This window comes from Mya arenaria, chromosome 8, assembly GCF_026914265.1.
Source record: "Mya arenaria isolate MELC-2E11 chromosome 8, ASM2691426v1".
Taxonomy (NCBI): Eukaryota; Metazoa; Mollusca; class Bivalvia; order Myida; family Myidae; genus Mya; species Mya arenaria.
The window spans coordinates 46,459,011-46,478,051 of NC_069129.1; the positions used below are offsets into that span (position 1 = coordinate 46,459,011).

General features: G+C 35.1%; 2 protein-coding genes across 3 annotated transcripts; both read left to right on the forward strand.

Moving 5' to 3' along the window:
* Nucleotides 1-1,019: 1,019 nt before the first annotated feature.
* On the forward strand, nt 1,020-6,500 carry LOC128243318 (E3 ubiquitin-protein ligase TRIM71-like). 2 transcript variants are annotated; one of them, XM_052961021.1, is made up of 3 exons: nt 1,020-1,137; nt 1,987-2,893; nt 4,608-6,500. In XM_052961021.1, the coding sequence occupies exons 1-3, from the start codon at nt 1,135-1,137 to the stop codon at nt 5,420-5,422; spliced, it is 1,725 nt and encodes a 574-aa protein (XP_052816981.1). In that variant the 5' UTR covers nt 1,020-1,134; the 3' UTR covers nt 5,423-6,500. The 2 variants fall into 2 exon arrangements, with proteins under 2 accessions (XP_052816981.1, XP_052816982.1); XM_052961022.1 differs by lacking the exon at nt 1,020-1,137 and having other exon boundaries at nt 1,871-2,893.
* A 10,102-nt stretch (nt 6,501-16,602) lies between these two features.
* On the forward strand, nt 16,603-18,671 carry LOC128244260 (vacuolar protein sorting-associated protein 4-like). The gene is made up of 5 exons (XM_052962278.1): nt 16,603-16,749; nt 17,359-17,480; nt 17,724-17,875; nt 18,053-18,221; nt 18,542-18,671. Exons 1-5 carry the CDS (start codon nt 16,603-16,605, stop codon nt 18,669-18,671), a joined length of 720 nt encoding a protein of 239 aa, XP_052818238.1.
* Nucleotides 18,672-19,041: the final 370 nt, after the last annotated feature.

A 19,041-nucleotide genomic window follows, 5' to 3' on the forward strand; every position in this document is an offset into this window, starting at 1 on the left:
ATATGGGAAAGGGGGAGTAATAGGGGATACGGAAGATAGACAAGGGAGTGAGAGGTATTGGGGGTTGAGAGAGAGAGGGGGAGAGAGAGGGAGAGAGAGGGAGAGAGAGGTATTGGGGGTGGAGAGAGAGAGAGAGGGAGAGAGAGGGAGAGAGCGGTGCGTCAAAATACGTTTAAAAATCCCGCTTATTTTATGTCGTTTCGTGTAAACTGAACCGTAGTCAGTATTTAAGTTTGTTTTTTTAGATATTATAAGAAAGTCTATATAACATTATCTTAACTTTGGTAAGTATAATTATTATAATTTTTATTATTTTTATTATTATTATTATTATTATTATTATTATTATTATTATTATTATTATTATTATTATTATTAGTTCGGTTTTGCCTATTAATATAAACAAATCGTTCAAAAAAACTCTCGAGTCGTTATGATAACTATCCTTAGTCAATAATATATTAAGTATTTTAACTTTATGAAGCAATACAACTCCACAACAAATTGATCAGTTGTTCGTCGGATATACTGCACCTCTTTTTTCTGCATTGTAAAAAAAGGTGCACCTACAACTAGAATTGTTGTGCCGACACTTATTATTTTTTGTTATATTTCATGAAAAGTTTACAAGGATAAATGTTAAATATATGCTTTCGATTGTCTGATCAAAATAAGGAAATCTTATTGTGAAAAACAAGCTTTGTGTTTAAGATTTAAATCTTCAAATGAACAGGAAATTTTCATAATAGGCGGAAACGGAGGTTTCCATTGTTACTTGAGAATATCAACAATAACAAATCGGAAATGAATATAAAAACGCATTTTCCTTTATAGAACATATATGTCAAACTGTCTGAATTGTGCGTTTATCGTGACAATCAGGAAATTATATTATATTTTATTTCATAAGGCAAACCTAGAAAAGGAATTCTAGGCACGCAGGAAGCATAAAAGTGTGATTGTGCTAAGCATGGCTGTAAACATATTGTACTTAAGAATTTGGAGTGAAGAGAGTACTTGAGAATTTGACCATGATTCAAGTTCTGGACGCAATAATAAGATTGGCCGTCCAGAGATTATGTCCAGTGATTGACAGTTGACATTCGGAATTCTACTACTGACTCCTGAAATAGAATGGTGTGTAAACAGCTTTAGCTTTCGACGTCTCAACTTTCAAGTGGTATGATAGAGAAGTTAATTATTCGGTCTTGTAACAATGTTCAGATTATATTTTATATGGCCTCTTGGTCTTCCGCATAGACTGCTGGTGTACAAATATATATCTTTCCCTAATGTCAACTTCTTAATGTGTAACGATGTATAAAACTATAATATAAGTAAATGTGACATTCTGTACGCACCAAAACAGTACAATTAGTGAAGTGTTATTTTTTTCAATTTCAAACGCGCTGTTCATGTAAAACTACTGCTCTGGTGATTTGAATTCATGCTGTATCTGTATAAATAATGATAATTTGCTAACATTACCTGCATTCATCAGAGTAAAGTGTATTTTGCATCAAACATGTGAAGGTTTGTATTATATATACAATTTTTCGCTCGTCTCCAGAAAGCGGGTTTATCAAAATCGACTTTCGCCGTTTTGTTATATCTGTCAAATAAAAAAAAAATTCTTTCGCTCGCTCGCCCCATTTTCTTTTCTTCAAAATCCGTAGAACTCAAGAAACATTTGGTGTGGCCTTAAGGGTATTTATAAACATGCGCAGTGAAAGAAACGATTAAATTTCCTTGTTGGTTCTGAAAATCACATAAATCAAAGAAGATATTACTTGTATTTCTTTGCTGTGCAATGTTTGATACCACCAACGTATTACATGCACCAGGTTTAACTATATATATATTGACAAAACATTATGTGTTTGTGTAAGGTCTATTGTATTAATCATAGCTAACGGTTAAAGTTTTCATCTGACGTGTATTAACCAGATACCGTATAAATGTGATAGGTAGATTTCGTTTCCATAGATGGAGGTACCCGGAAAGACGTGTGACCCTGACCTTGACACGGGTTTCGCTGAAGTCACAATCTACTGCCAGCCGTGTGTGGAGGGCGGTAAACGCGCTGTGGCCCATGGCTTCTGTCAGACCTGCGAGGAGTACATCTGTGCTCCTTGTATCGAGTACCATAAGCGATTGAAGATCTCCAGGAACCACATTCTGCTGCCCAAAGACGAGATGCCGTCCTTCTACCCGTCTACTAAGCATTCCGTTTTCGGCGACACCGAATATTGTAAAAACCATCCGAAAGAGATAATCAAGTTTTACTGCCCGACCCACAGCGACCTTGGCTGTGGTGACTGTGTCGTACTTGACCATCGCAGCTGTAAAGTCGATTACATCGCTGAAGTGGCTAAAGATTTTGTCATCGGCAACGAATTCAGAATGCTGGAACCCTGGATTAAACAAGAAGGCGATATTCTGTCTGGATACATAAGTAATGTCGAAGAGCTTTTGGACGAGGTCGAAAACCAGTCTAAATTTGAGATCAACAGCTTGAGAAAGTTCCGGGAAGAAATAAACACCTACCTGGACCGGCGCGAGAAGGAACTGCTTGACAACCTCAAGAAAGTGAAGACCGAGGATGAAAAGGTGCTTACTGACCTAAAGACTGCTTGTGAGTCAAAGAAATCGGGACTTGAGGTTATTAGGGCGGAACTGTCTTCCGTTCACGTATCGGTGAACCAGCGGTACGTTGCAGCGAGGAAAACACAGAAGGAGCTACAGGAGATCAAAGACGAAATGGGGAAGATGGCTGGCCTGATAACTGCCCGGAAGTGCCGGTTCACTAAAGACGCTGACACGGAGCGTTATCTGGGATCGATAATGGGCCTTGGAACACTGGACGTTGTGGGAGAGTTTCGAAGGGGAGTGGGTACGTTAAAATATAAACATCATTTTAACCTTAAAACATTTTTTTTTTACTTAAACATTTAGATATTCTCCAGATAGAATGGCCTAAGTGACGTCTACGGTGTTCATGTACTAAATTGACCCACCTAGCTATTTCTAAATAAGGAGACACAAAATAACAAATTTGGTAAAGAAGCCTTAGAATCTAAACACATCGTAGATGTATTCTTTTTTATTTATATTGAAAATGATGGCTTACATCAACGATTGACCATTGTTAGAGGAGGCCAGGTCCAGTCCTTTGTCGTTTCATTTAAGATTCAAATAATTGACTGAAAGTCATGTTTAGATTTCGTGAATGCTAAGTCATGGTTATCGAATTCTGTGTTGTTGTCAAATTATTGCTCTAACATGCCAGGAGGCATTTTAAATAAGTTGGTAACTGTGTTCAGTGCATAAAGGTGATGCGCCGTATATAAGAACCACGAATCTATCTCGAAGTTCAATGTCACACTTTCAGGTTATGTATTTATGAAATATTGCATATACCATATATAATTATATAGTATAGCTTAATGTGCTCGGGTAAACTTATGTACTATGACAGTCAAAAAGGTATTAGCGCATGTTTTTGGCACATGAAGACAACGTGTCACGTTCAAGGCCCACATCATTAACTCAAAGGTCAAGGTCAAACTTTCAAATTGATCATTATAAAATGCTTCAAATATTCACTGAGATAAAGTTGGTCAAGTCAGGGCTGTTATCTTGTCATGCACGGATACATGTTTAAATTACTTTGTACATATGATCGGTTCATAACGCCACACGTCCCCACCTCCTACTTCAACACTCTTCCACACTTGACGTCAACCATCATCAATGAGGCCAGTATATGCGTAAATGGTTTATTCGTAGTTCTTTCTGAATGAAAGCATACAAGTAGCATGCTCTGTAGAAATGAATGGCAATTCGGTGGCATTCGTCACTAACTGTGAAAGCTTTTTAAAATTCATATTCACATGTTAAAATATGGTTCTCAAATTTAAACGTAGTAAATATACGTAGAAATACCGTTTTTAATGATCATATTTATCTTAATCACATGGTACATTCGTACCTTCAATCACTAGGTCATCCTTTGGAATATTAGATCGTCTACGTACAACTCAGCAACCCTTTTGTTCGTCTGACTTAAAGCAATAATTAAAAACAAAGCTCTTTATTTACCCATATCCAATCTTCCTTGTTTTATTTAAGGATCGTAGTTTAACTTCAAAAATCTTAGATCTGAATAGTTGTGTCAAAAAGCAAAATATTTGTTTTGCATGCTTATTTTTAAAACTGGCTAAATCACAAAACATACACATATGTAGCAATATTACGAGAATATTATAATTTTCAATTATCGACAGAATAAATTAAGTATTGATGTCCCACTGATAAAGAGTGTTTTCATAAATTATTTAAGAAACAGCGATCTCAGTTAAAAATGTGTATAACTGGGCTTATTTTTAAAGTTCATTGTTTAAAGTCAGACTCTGCAAAAGTCAACTGTTTAATCAAATATGTTTTCAGCATTAACTCCAAACATAAGATATGTTATATTTTCTGTGTATTACCGGGTCTTTACCTGAAATATAGTGAGTATTAAAGTTGTAAACTGTTACATAAGGTTTGTACCGTTGTCACGAGCCTAAAGTGAAAAAATGATCTGGTCCTTTATTTTGCTTTAGCTCCAGTTCCTGACCTTTCTACTGTGGCATGGAAGAAGGAGAAAGACATCAACGTGAGAACGTCCCTGGACAAGATCACTTGCTGGATCAACGCCTCAGCCCTGCTCTCTCCAGGTCTCGTCCTCCTGAGTGACTACAATAACTGCAGTGTCAAACTGGTGGACCTCACGACCCGCACCGTCACCTCCCGCCTCCAACTGCCAGGCAATCCAGGGCACGTGTGTGTGCTCCCTGATGACCAGGCCGCAGTCACTCTAATGAATAATTCCATGATTCAACTTATGTCGACAACGGGAGTACAGTTGTCTTGTGGAAAAGAAATTAAAGTGTCATCTGGGTGTTGTGGTATTGCGTATTACAACAATAGATTATACGTTTCGTTCGTATCAGATCCGCGTGTTGAAGTGATGACATTGGATGGTCATATTATAAGTACATTCGAAACAGATGATGGCAAAAAGCTTTTCCAATCCCCATATTTCCTGACTGTATCAGCTTCCACACCACCGATCCTGTACGTGTCTGACTGCGATGCCTACACCGTCCTCCAGCTGTCTCTAGACGGGAAGGTCCTACGAGAGTATAGTGACAAGAAGCTCAAACGACCCTGGTCCGTGGTGGCGGTAGGTACGGGTCAGCTGCTAGTGTGTGGGCTGACCAGTCACAACGTGATGCTGCTGACGGAGTGGGACGGCAAGATGACGGAAATACTGGGACTGACCACTCCCTACTCTGTGTCCTTTTGTCCTTACAAACGTGCTATAGTTGTCGGGATGTACAAAAAGGTCTCCCTGAAGGTATTTAATGCAAACTGACAGTGTTTCTTCCTCGGTCGTGATTATTCTGTCTCTGGTGGAAAATACCATGTATTCAATAATGTTTGTGCAACTGAATAGTAAATGCAAAAATATTTGTATGAAACAAAAGTGGAATGCGGTATCTGTATCATGAATGTTAAATGACATGTAAATATATATAATAATGTTAAGCGTATTTTTCGCAATAAAAGGTTAACGAATTATTGTAAGTATTGTATTATTAACACATTTAAACTAAGCATTATTTTAGGTGTTTTTGTTGTTGATTTTAATGTTCAATAAATTCAACTTAATTGTATGAAATGATTGCCATATCTAAAATACTTTTAGCAACATTATATATTCAAGAGTATATTATTTCCTCGTTTAATGGTTAAAATAAGGTGTTTCACAAGGTTTAAGATTAAAGGGATAATTTTCGCTTTCCAGTTATAAACCAGTTAACTAATTTAAACGTGTTAAAGCTGACATTAATAAAATACAATTACATTGAACGTTAATGCAGGGAATTTTTAAATAATTATAAAAACATTTTTAAATGGGAATTTCCAAGTAACCATCCATTCTCTAACTGAATGCTTACAATTCGAAAACTTTTTTTTTCAAAATTGACAGTCAAAATGTTTTTACACTTTCGGATAGTCTTTCTTAAGAATTTCAGTTAAAGGTTATTGCCTTGTTATTTTTACAAGTTATGTATAAATCTAGTTTTCTTTCGACAAAGCATGAAAATAGCCGAATATTTTTTATACATTTTAATTTTGAAATGTGTATAAACAATTCTCAATCCAATTATACAAACTTTATTCCAAATTTCACTGATCATTTAGGAAAAAAATAAAACTCCTTATGAAACATTCATTATTGCATGAATGTGACCATTGCCTCACATGTTAACAAATTTGCGATTTCCCCGAGTCCAATATCCCATTAGGCGTCTCATTATTTCTGGGTGAAGAGGTGAGGGGTCGGGGTATTTCCTTTTTTTACGAAAATCCTTTTTATGTATTTTATTTTATATTACTGTACTATGTAACTAGTTTTCTATATCATACGTGTACTAATAAATGTGTTTTAAAACATTCAAATTCTTCTTGTTTACAAAACAACTGTCTCAGGCGTAATTAAAAAATAGATTTTTTTAAATTTGAGTGTTTTTGCAGAAAACAACCAGTTTACTGTGAGTTTACTCATATGAAGTTTACAAGTGGTAAAACACAGTTATCGCAGTTTTACTCTATGTAGTATACAAGTGGTTATACACAGTTATTGCAGTTTTACTCGTATGTAGTTTACAAGTGGTAATACACAGTTATTGCAGGTTTACTCATATATAGTTTACAAGTGGTAACACAGTTATTGTAGTTTTACTCGTATGTAGTTTACAAGTGGTAATACACAGTTATTGCAGTTTTACTCGTATGTAGTTAACAAGTGGTAATACACAGTTATTGCAGTTTTACTCATATGTAGTTTACAAGTGGTTATACACAGTTATTGCAGTTTTACTCATATGTAGTTTACAAGTGATAATACACAGTTATTGCAGTTTTACTCGTATGCAGTTAACAAGTGGTAATACACAGTAATTGCAGTTTTATTCGTTTGTAGTTTACCACTGGTAATACACAGTTATTGCAGTTTTACTCATATGCAGTTTTCAAGTGGTAATACACAGTTATTGTAGTTTTACTCGTATGTAATTTACAAGTGGTAATATACAGTTATTGTAGTTTTACTCGTATGTTGTTTACAAGTGGTTATACACAGTTATTGTAGTTTAACTCGTATGTAGTTTACAAGTGGTAATACACAGTTATTGCAGTTTTACTCATATGTAGTTTTCAAGTTGTAATACACAGTTATTGTAGATTTACTCGTATGTAGTTTACAAGTGGTAATACACAGTTATTGTAGTTTTACTCGTATGTAGTTTACAAGTGGTTATACACAGTTATTGTAGATTTACTCGTATTTAGTTAACAAGTGGTTATACACAGTTATTGCAGGTTTACTCATATGTAGTTAACAAGTGGTTATACACAGTTATTGCAGTTTTACTCATATGTAGTTTACAAGTGGTAATACACAGTTATTGCAGTTTTACTCGTATGCAGTTAACAAGTGGTAATACACAGTAATTGCAGTTTTATTCGATTGTAGTTTCAAGTGGTAATACACAGTTATTGCAGTTTTACTCATATGTAGTTTTCAATTGGTAATACACAGTTATTGTAGTTTTACTCGTATGTAGTTTACAAGTGGTAATACACAGTTATTGTAGTTTTACTCGTATATTGTTAACAAGTGGTTATACACAGTTATTGTAGTTTTACTCGTATGTAGATTACACGTGGTAATACACAGTTATTGTAGTTTTCTTCGTATGTAATAACAAGTGGTTATACACAGTTATTGCAGTTTTACTCATATGTAGTACTCGTATGTATGTTACAAGTGGTAATACACACTTATTGTAGTTTTACTCGTATGTAGTTAACAAGTCGTAATACACCGTTATTGCAGTTTTACTCGTATGTAGGTTACAAGTGGTTATTCATAGTTATTGCAGTTTTACTCGTATGTAGTTAACAAGTGGTAATACACAGAGTTATTATAGTTTTACTCGTATGTAGTTTACAAGTGGTAATACACAGTTATTGTAGTTTTACTCATATGTAGTTTACAAGTGGTTATACACAGTTATTGCAGTTTTACTCATATGTAGTTTGCAAGTTGTAAAACACGGTTATTGCTGTTTTACTCATATGTAGTTTACAATTGGTAATACACAGTTATTGCAGTTTTACTCATATGTAGTTTACAAGTGGTAATACACAGTTATTGCAGTTTTACTCGTATGCAGTTAACAAGTGGTAATACACAGTAATTGCAGTTTTATTCGTTTGTAGTTTACAAGTGGTAATACACAGTTATTGCAGTTTTACTCATATGTAGTTTTCAAGTGGTAATACACAGTTATTGTAGTTTTACTAGTATGTAGTTTACAAGTGGTAATACACAGTTATTGTAGTTTTACTCGTATGTTGTTTACAAGTGGTAAAACACAGTTATTGCAGTTTTACTCGTATGTAGATTACACGTGGTAATACACAGTTATTGTAGTTTTACTCGTATGTAATAACAAGTGGTTATACACAGTTATTGCAGGTTTACTCATATGTAGTACTCGTATGTATGTTACAAGTGGTAATACACACTTATTGTAGTTTTACTCGTATGTAGTTAACAAGTGGTAATACACAGTTATTGTAGTTTTACTCGTATGTAGATTACAAGTGGTTATACATAGTTATTGTAGTTTTACTCGTATGCAGTTAACAAGTGGTAATACACAGAGTTATTGTAGTTTTACTGGTATGTAGTTTACAAGTGGTAATACACAGTTATTGCAGTTTTACTCATATGTAGTTAACAAGTGTTTATACACAGTTATTGCAGTTTTACTCATATGTAGTTTGAAAGTTGTAAAACACAGTTATTGCTGTTTTACTCATATGTAGTTTAAAAGTGGTAATACACAGTTATTGCAGTTTCACTGATATGTAGTTTTCAAGTGGTAATGCACAGTATTTGCAGTTATATTCGTTTGTAGTTTACAAGTGGTAATACACAGTTATTGCAGTTTTACTCATATGTAGTTTTCAAGTGGTAATACACAGTTATTGTAGTTTTACTCGTATGTAGTTTACAAGTGGTAATACACAGTTATTGTAGTTTTACTCGTATGTAGTTTACAAGTGGTTATACACAGTTATTGCAGGTTTACTCGTATTTAGTTTACAAGTGGTTATACACAGTTATTGCAGGTTTACTCATATGTAGTACTCGTATGTATGTTACAAGTGGTAATACACAGTTATTGTAGTTTTACTCATATGTAGTTTACAAGTGATAATACACAGTTATTGCAGTTTTACTCGTATGTAGTTTACAAGTGGTAATACACAGTTATTGCAGTTTTACTCATATGTAGTTTTCAAGTGGTAATACACAGTTATTGTAGTTTTACTCGTATGTAGTTTACAAGTGGTAATACACAGTTATTGCAGTTTTACTCATATGTAGTTTTCAAGTGGTAATACACAGTTATTGTAGTTTTACTCGTATGTAGTTTACAAGTGGTAATACACAGTTATTGCAGTTTTACTCAGATGTAGTTTTCAAGTGGTAATACACAGTTATTGTAGATTTACTCGTATGTAGTTTACAAGTGGTTATACACAGTTATTGTAGTTTTACTCGTATGTAGTTTACAATTGGTTAAACATAGTTATTGTAGTTTTACTCGTATTTAGTTAACAAGTGGTTATACACAGTTATTGCAGGTTTACTCATATGTAGTTTACAAGTGGTAACACAGTTATTGTAGTTTTACTCGTATGTAGTTTACAAGTGGTAATACACAGTTATTGTAGTTTTACTCGTATGTAGTTAACAAGTGGTAATACACAGTTATTGCAGTTTTACTCATATGTAGTTTTCAAGTGGTTATACACAGTAATTGCAGTTTTACTCATATGTAGTTTGCAAGTGGTAATACACAGTTATTGCAGTTTTACTCGTATGTAGTTAACAAGTGGTAATACACAGTAATTGCAGTTTTATTCGTTTGTAGTTTACAAGTGGTAATACACAGTTATTGCAGTTTTACTCATATGTAGTTTACAAGTGGTAATACACAGTTATTGCAGTTTTACTCGTATGTAGTTTACAAGTGGTTATACCCAGTTATTGTAGTTTTACTCGTATTTAGTTTACAAGTGGTTATACACAGTTATTGCAGGTTTACTCATATGTAGTACTCGTATGTATGTTACAACTGGTAATACACAGTTATTGTAGTTTTACTCATATGTAGTTTACAAGTGGTAATACACAGTTATTGCAGTTTTACTCATATGTAGTTTACAAGTTTTAATACACAGTTATTGCAGTTTTACTCGTATGTAGTTTACAAGTGATAATACACAGTTATTGTAGTTTTACTCGTATGTAGTTAACAAGTGGTAATACATAGTTATTGTAGTTTTACTCATATGTAGTTAACAAGTGGTAATACACAGTTATTGCAGTTTTACTCATATGTAGTTTACAAGTGATAATACACAGTTATTGTAGTTTTACTCGTATGTAGTTAACAAGTGGTAATACACAGTTATTGCAGTTTTACTCATATGTAGTTTACAAGTGGTAATACAGAGTTATTGCAGTTTTACTCATTTTAGTTTACAAGTGGTAAAACACAGTTATTGCAGTGTTACTCATATGTAGTTTACAAGTGGTAATACACAGTTATTTCAGTTTTTATTTCAATGCTGGATTTTAAGGTACATGTTCCTGTATTTGTCTCACCAAAACGTTATCTGCAAATTTGATAAAAGACAAATGTTATTGTAAGTCATCTGTAAAGCTACATACCAGTAGCCGGCAGCATTTTTCAACAAATAGTTAATTTTTCCAACAACATGAATCTCGCTGACTGTATTTTTGAGCGAACTGTCGCGCTGAAGTTCAATCGTGGTATAACCTACCAAAGTTACTTAAGGGGCATGCCCCTTTACCATAAAAAATAGTAAGTATAGATAGCGAGCAGCCAATCATGATTTATATTGATGCAATACTATTGATTATACTCGATAATCAGGTTCAATTGTTTATTTGCTCAAATGCTTAAATGAAATTTAAACAAGAGATGTTTGTCAAACATTATGCCCCCCCCCCCCCCCCCCCCTGAGCGCCATGTTGTCAGGATTATATGGACAATTGAAGAAATATGCATGGACCGAAATGACAGCTGATTTGACACTGACATTGGATGCCGTAAAGACAGTTTTAGGATTATGACCGTTCAAGTGTGAGGATAGCGTGTGTTTTGACCATGACCTTTGACTCTATGACCTCAAAATTCATAGGAGCCATCAGCTGGTCACCAGAAACCTAAATGTCAAGTTTGAACGCCATGGGTGCAGGCATTGTCAAGTTATCAAACAGACAAGCTTTTTTCGTTCAAGGTCACTGTGACCTCGACCTTTGACCCGACCACTCCTTAAATCATATGGGGTCATCTACAAGTCAGATGCAACCTCCAAGTCAAGTTTGAGGGCCATGGGTGCAGGCATTGTTGAGTTATCACTCGGACAACCTTTAATCATTCAAGTTCACTGTGACCTTGACCTTTTGCCCAATTACCTCTAAAATCAATAGGGACCATCGACTGGCCAGGCCCAAACTCCAAGTCAAGTTTGAGGGCCATGTGTGCAGGCATTGTCGAGTTATCACTCGGACAAATTTTAATCATTCCAGGTCACTGTGGCCTTGACCTTTGGCCCGATGACCCCCAAAAACAATAGGGGTCATCTACTGGTCAGGCCAAACCTCCAAGTCAAGATTGAAGGCCATTTTACCATTCAAGGTCACTGTGACCTTGACCTTTGGTCCGATGACGCCCCAAAACAATACGGGTCATGAACTTGTCAGGCCCAACCTCCAAGTGAAGTATGAGGGCAATGGGTGCAGGCAGTATCGAGTTATCACTCTGACAACATTCTACCATTCCAGGTCACTGTGACCTTGACCTTGGTCTGATGACCCCAAAAAACAATTGGTGTCATCTCCTGGTCAGGCCAATCCTTCAAGTGAAATTTGAGGGCCATTGGTGCAGGCATTGATTAAATGCACGAGAAAATCGCCATGTGGCGGGAAATAAAATTGCGCGTGGCTAAACACACAGTTAAGCAATGTGCCCATATGAAAAGCAAACTGGCGCAAATGTCTCTACAATTAACAACAGTTGGGCTAGCAGTTGGATTGATTTTGGCGGTTGCCTCCATAAGGGAGATATGTTTTGGGTTTTTTTACATTTGCAAGTAAATAATTTGTAAATAAATACTTAAATTTACAAAAACAACTTATATATATATATAATGCGTTTCACTGTCCTACTATCTGGTATAGTGTTTTCATGCATACTGTACCACTTGAGTACCATAAACATAAGGTATGCCCTTCCAAAGTGGTACCCCTTTATTTTTCACAGAGGCAGCATAGCGGGTTTTATATTATTTCTACAAAATTTTAAAACATTATTTTTTTCTTATTTTCCTAAAAAGCTATAAGTGGGCATTCACAGCAAACACAATTGTTTAACTTATGAACAAGTACCGGACCACGCGTTATTAAATAATGCAAAATTAGTTATAAAAAATAAAACTCACAAACGTATTCATGGTACATAATCTTTTGAGTTTTTACTTATGTAAAATCCTGATATTTTGTTGCAATAGTATTTTGCAATAATTTATTTAAATATACGTGTACGTTTATAATGTAACTTTCCGAAATGTTCAATGAATTACGTTCACACGATCCTTAAATATTTCAAAATTAAACTTGTCATAGTTATAAGGTTCGTCAAGTGTTGTAGGTTTACAGTGAAATATTGCATAGGAATATTACTTGTTCATACATTTACAAAGTTCAGTGATTACCATACAACAAGTATGTTAACTTCCTGACAGAGTGTGTTTTCATAGTATAACACTGGCACCCCTGCTTGCCTTATCTGTCATTAGCTATAAGAAAGCCCGTGAAGCAAATTTCGTCCTCCAAAGTCAATAGGTTTATCCTTGCTATTACGAGGAAAAATAGATTCATTATTTTCAATGACAAATGGTTGATTTACATATAGATATTTTATCATAGAAAAAAATTAAATCATCCGAGGTGCAACAATTAACGTTGTCATATCTTATTTACGATTCAATCGTTTCAAAGATATCATAGTCATCTGGTGATAAAAAGTTTTTGTGCTACTAGGGGATCGATATGAATGACAAAAATATACATCATTGTTAAGTAAGAGTATAGAAGTGTTTGACTTTACCCAAATAATTCAATGATTTTCCTTATCAACAACTGAAATATAATCCTAAAAAGATATGTATTATACATAGAAATACCGTCACTTCATTTTCCACCAAGTTTGAAGGTTTTCCGTCCTTAAATATGATCACTTATCTTATCCGTTATGTCCAAGTCCAGTATATGACTTGAATTTATCCTTGTCTCACTAATAAAAATAATACCATAATTACTTATTCAATTTAAAAAAGATATTCATGCCACACCAAATTAAGTTGTTTTTTTATTACGAAATTTCGAGGGTAAAAATTGGGCGAGCCAGCAAAAAAATACTTGTTTTCCATTTCAAAGATATAACATAGCGGCGAAAGGCGATTTTGATGAAGAAATTAAAAAAACGCGTTCTGAAGTGGATAAAAAATTAGTTACTATTAGTTCCTTCAAATATGACGCAAAACACATATGCCGAATGTGTAAGCATATTTGCATTACATTTACTTGTATAGTATAAAACTAAATCACAATTGCAGTAGTTTTACATGAACAGTGCGTTTCAAATTAAAAGAACACTTCATTCATTGTACTGTTTTGTTGTATACATAATGGTACACTGCCATGTATCATATATTTATACATTGTTACACACTGAGAAAGTGACATTAGGGTAAGATAAACGGTTATGCACCAGCAGTCTATGCGAAAGATACATGACCCGAGGACATGAAATCTGAACATTGCTACAATACCAAATAATCTACTTCTCTAACATACATTTCGTAAATCGAGTCGTGGAAAGCTGATGTTGTTTACACAACATTTCATCTCAGGAGTCAGTAGAGTACCAAAGGGCAACTATTAACCACGCAAATTCTCTGTAAAGCCATTCTTATTTTTGTTTCCAGAGTTTAAATCATGATCAAGGCTCGGCACAATTCTAGGTGCGGGCGCATTTTTTAGTACTTTTATGCATTTCGGAAAAAAATAGTTAGGGTAGACCCGAACAACTTATCAACTTGCGTTAAAGTCGATTCTATAAACGTTATAGGATACCATGTAAATAACACACTTCTCTTGTCGCATAAAGTCGTATTATTGGCCACGTACATACAGACGAACAGCCGTATAATCATTTAAACGCGTGCATAAGCTTTAGAATACTAACATCTAATTAACTGGTGAGTTTTAATGTTATAAATTGACTAATATGAAAGAAATAAGCACTTTACCACGATACAAAACGTTTTATAAGGCTTAAAATAGCGCGTAAAGTCGTATTATTGGCCACGTACATACAGACGAACAGCCGTATAATCATTTAAACGCATGCATTAGCTTTAGAATACTAATATCTAATAAACTGGTGAGTTTTAATGTTATAAGTTGACTAATAAGGAAGAAATAAGCAATGTTTGTATTGTTTACGCATAAAAATCGCTTTAAAACGCGCACATGTATATAATTTCTCTTACGTACGGACACACGAACAGTCTGATATTATTTTTAATGCTAGCACGATCTTAAGAACAGTATTATCTATGTAACTGGTGAGTTTAAATATTATATCTCTACTAATAAGAAAGACATCAGCACTTTACCACGATACAAAACGTTTTATAAGGCTTAAAATAGCGCGTAAAGTCGTATTATTGGCCACGTACATACAGACGAACAGCCGTTTAATCATTTAAACGCATGCATTAGCTTCAGAATACTAATATCTAAATAACTGGTGAGTTTTAATGTTTTAAGTTTACTATTAAGAAAGAAATAAGCACTTTAACACGACGAACAGTCTGATAATTATTTTAATGCTTTTATCATGTTTAAAATATAAATATCTATTTATCTGGTGAGTTTAAATATTATATCTCTACTAATAAGAGAATAATAAGCACTTTACCATTATATAAATGTTTTATAAGGCTTAAAAGAGAGGTTTTAGTAGAAATATCAGCATCGTACGGACAGACGAACAGTCGTATATTTTTTTCAATGCTTGCATTGTCTTTAGAATATAAATATCTATTAAACTGGTAAGTTTTAATAATATATCTCGACTAATAAGAAAATAATAAGCACTTTAGATGGAATATACGCTAAAATAGCGCTAAATTTAGTGCGCGTCCTGACCTTGACCTTTGATTACGGACGAACGGACGAACCAAATTTCGCGAATTTTGGTTTTCTGGATAGAACTAAATAAACTCTGTATTTGCATACTTGTTTCAGTCCTTAGTTGCTGTAAATAAAATAAATATAATAGAAATAGATAAAAAAATATGTTTTTTTAAGTGTCCTCAGGGGTACATATGCGACACTTATATCTCCCTTATTGTCAATCTGTCAACTGGCGCATTATTAGCGCTGAATAGGTCTTGAATAGACCTAAAAGGACATATAAGTTTAAAAAATAACAATCAGAAATAAAAAAAATTAATTCGATTTTTTAAAGTGCATTTTTTTCATATTTTGCATGCGCGTGCTGGGGGTAGGGTTAGTATTTCAGTTCCCATGACCCCATATACGGTCCGATTTACACCATTTTTGTTTTAATCGTTAGCTTATGCAATTGTCTATCATAATACAAAATATTAATTATTAAAAATAATAACTTATGAAAAAATAAATAATTTAATAAAGTATGAATAAGAATCCACATTTTCAACTTTTCCTGATTTGACACCAGTCCAGAAAAAATAAATTTTTTTTTTGTCCTTAATCTGACGACCCTGGTTTGACCTTTAATCGTTAGAGGACACCCGAGCGCAACTTTTAAGGCCTTAACCACTTTTCTGCTACCATATTTGGTCAAGTTGAAGAAATTACCGTTTTGAAGCTGAAAACTTGAGAAAGTTTCATTATTCTGGCCCAGTGCAAAAATCAACTTTTTTGTTCATGTTGTGGTAACTTTTAAAATAGTGTGGGGTTACCGTGGGGGTCAAGGCCAACCATTTATGACCTTAAAATATTACCATAGTCGTACAGAACAGGCGGGGGGACTGGGTGGAACAGGTTGCAAATGTGGATTGAAGTAGATTCAATATAACTTTTAAAATAAAAAAAGTTACGGGGTAAACTCGTTAATTTACGGTCAAGGTCATCGGTTTCTAACCCCCTGCAAACTATATAACCTAACCCCCAACCATAAAAATAATTTCTATCACCGATCCACATTATCAACCAACTATAAAAAAATATGATAGTTAGGGTTATGATACGCTAGGCAGCCGAGGATGGGGTAAAAGATGACTTGTATACAATCGATTACAATTACAAATTTAGCAGAATTCGAGATGCCTGAACATCGGGTGGAGTGGACAGACGTAAAGGGAGCCCAGGATGTAAAGGACGCCCTGAAGGAATGCATCCTGCTGCCCCTCAAATTCCCCGCCTTGTTCAAGGGCGTGCGGGTCCCACACAGAGGAGTTCTGTTGCTAGGGGTCAGTGCCGGTGACAATATCATGAATCATATTATTTGTGTGTAATAATTTTAAATAACAATTATAGTCTTAATTGATTCACGTATCAATAGAAATGTGTCTTGACTATAATTTTTAATGTATTATATAAAGTGATGTTAGATATAAACATTTTTGTCGTTCCATTTCTTTAAAGCTGCACTCTCACAGATTGAACGTTTTGACAACTTTTTTATTTGTTGTCTTGGAACGAGCCAATTTTTGCGTAAATATCTGCAAACCAGTGACAAAAGACTGCTGACAAAAGATCAGATCGCAGCTTTTCATATTTTCGTCCCAAAATTGATGTTTTGTGCATTTTTTTAAACCGTTAGTAACGGTTTAAGCCATAAAACATTATATTTGGAATGGAAATATGAAAATCTGCGATCTGATGTTTTGTCAGTAGTCTTTCATCACTGGTTAGCAGATAAATCTGCGATCTGATATTTTGTCAGCAGTCTTTCAAAAAAAGTTGGAAAAACAGTAAATCTGTGAGATTGCAGCTTTAAGGCTCTTCTTTACACTAATGTACACGTAACACATCCCTTTAAACGTATGGTAAATCATGAATGGGCGGCGTACTTGCAGGCTCCAGGAACCGGAAAGACGCTTCTTGCGCGTGCTCTTCAGACGGAGGCCGGAAGAGACGTCTCCTGCTTCTACGTTCACGCATGGGACCTTCTCGGAAAGTACTCAGGTGATCCGGAAGAGTAAGAAAACCAAGTGCTTAAGAATGTAATTTTCCTTTACTTAATTCTGGTATTCGGTGGTAACAGGGCAAAACAACGTCAAAAGTAGGATATATGACTTCTGGAATCGATGCAAGTTAATAATTATGTACATATTTAAACGAAAGTTCAGGTAACAGTTATATTCAAATGAAAGATACAAGTATAAGTTTGAAAGTTACTTAATAAAAACTGTTCTGGCAAACAATGTTTGTTTCAATGTAGGAAATTGCGGGCTCTATTTTCGGCAGCCCAGTCCCGGGAGCTGGCCATCATATTTCTGGACGATATTGAGGTGATCGGCTCAGACTCGGAGAACGACCGGAACAGGAGGGCATGCAATGAAATGTTGATCGGCTTTTCACAGCTCCAAAACTGTGAGTAATCATGGGTGTTTGATAAAGCATAACTACTCAGTACACTATGATCCGGCAAATTAAAAATGCAATATTCAGGATTTTTAGGTGAATTCCATTCATGCCTATGTTAAAACACTGTGAGGCGACAAGCCATTCAAAGTTCTATTTTATCTACGCCTGTAGTGTTTTTTTCAGATGTGTTTGTGGTAGGCCTCACCCATGCGCCCTGGGCCATTAACCTGGCGTTGTTGAAGCGATTCAGCAAACGGCTTTATATGCCTCTTCCTGACACGGACGCACGGACGGATATACTGGGCGCCCAGCTCCGCTCCATGGACCACACGCTCAGGGAGGAGCACCTCCGGTCTGTGGCTGTTTGTCATACATATTCATATCGGTGTATTTCGTATGTTCTGGTACATACGTTATTCTCTGCATATATTTAAGTTTGAAATAACATTTAAGAATACAATGGAAATCAAAGCGACTAGCATTCATTGGACACCGTTTCACTCTCATCCTTGTAAGATTTATTAGAAGCAGCGCTAGATTCGAGTTGTTTAGTGAATCAGACATGCTGGAGCCAAATAAATGGCATCTATAGTAGTCCTAGTAAATTCTAAGAATGTCTCAATATATCATCATGATATAATTTTTATATCACCTATTAATATCACTATGCAGGAGCCTTAGTTCCCGGTGCGCGGGGTTCAGCGGGTCCGACCTCGTAGTGCTTGTGCGTGATGTCGCCATGGAACCCGTCCGCAGGCTCCAGGCCGCCACATACTTCAAAAAGGTGACATTACAGTCATGAAATACTAGTAAATTGGACACTAGTAAACGTAATTCTGTCAAACGATGTGTTCATTATGGGCAGTTTGCAGTATATGGTTTCCATTCGTGTCAAATGGGTTGTTATGTAACCCAAGCTGGTTTTCTTTGTGATGGATTGTATGAAAGAATGTAGGTCACTAAGACACTCTATAAGTGCATTCAAAATATAAGGTGTTGGGGCAGATCTGCATTGTACAATACTATACTGACACAACAATCGGAGCATCTTGTCCATATTCCTTACAAACTAACTCGAGTGTAAGGCAAATTACACAAATTCAAAAGTGATTACAGAGTATTTAATCAAACCATGATTATACCATCTCATAACATTGGCTACTTTCCATCTG

Bases quoted from the DNA above. Each gene is read 5' to 3' on its own strand.
- LOC128243318 (XM_052961021.1), top strand. The intron at 2,894-4,607 runs GTACGTTAAAAT...ATTTTGCTTTAG, and splicing joins AGAGTTTCGAAGGGGAGTGG to CTCCAGTTCCTGACCTTTCT.
- LOC128244260 (XM_052962278.1), top strand. From the start codon at position 16,603: ATGCCTGAACATCGGGTGGAGTGGACAGACGTAAAGGGAGCCCAGGAT. The intron at 17,481-17,723 runs GTAAGAAAACCA...GTTTCAATGTAG, and splicing joins TACTCAGGTGATCCGGAAGA to GAAATTGCGGGCTCTATTTT. The intron at 18,222-18,541 runs GTCTGTGGCTGT...ATCACTATGCAG, and splicing joins CTCAGGGAGGAGCACCTCCG to GAGCCTTAGTTCCCGGTGCG.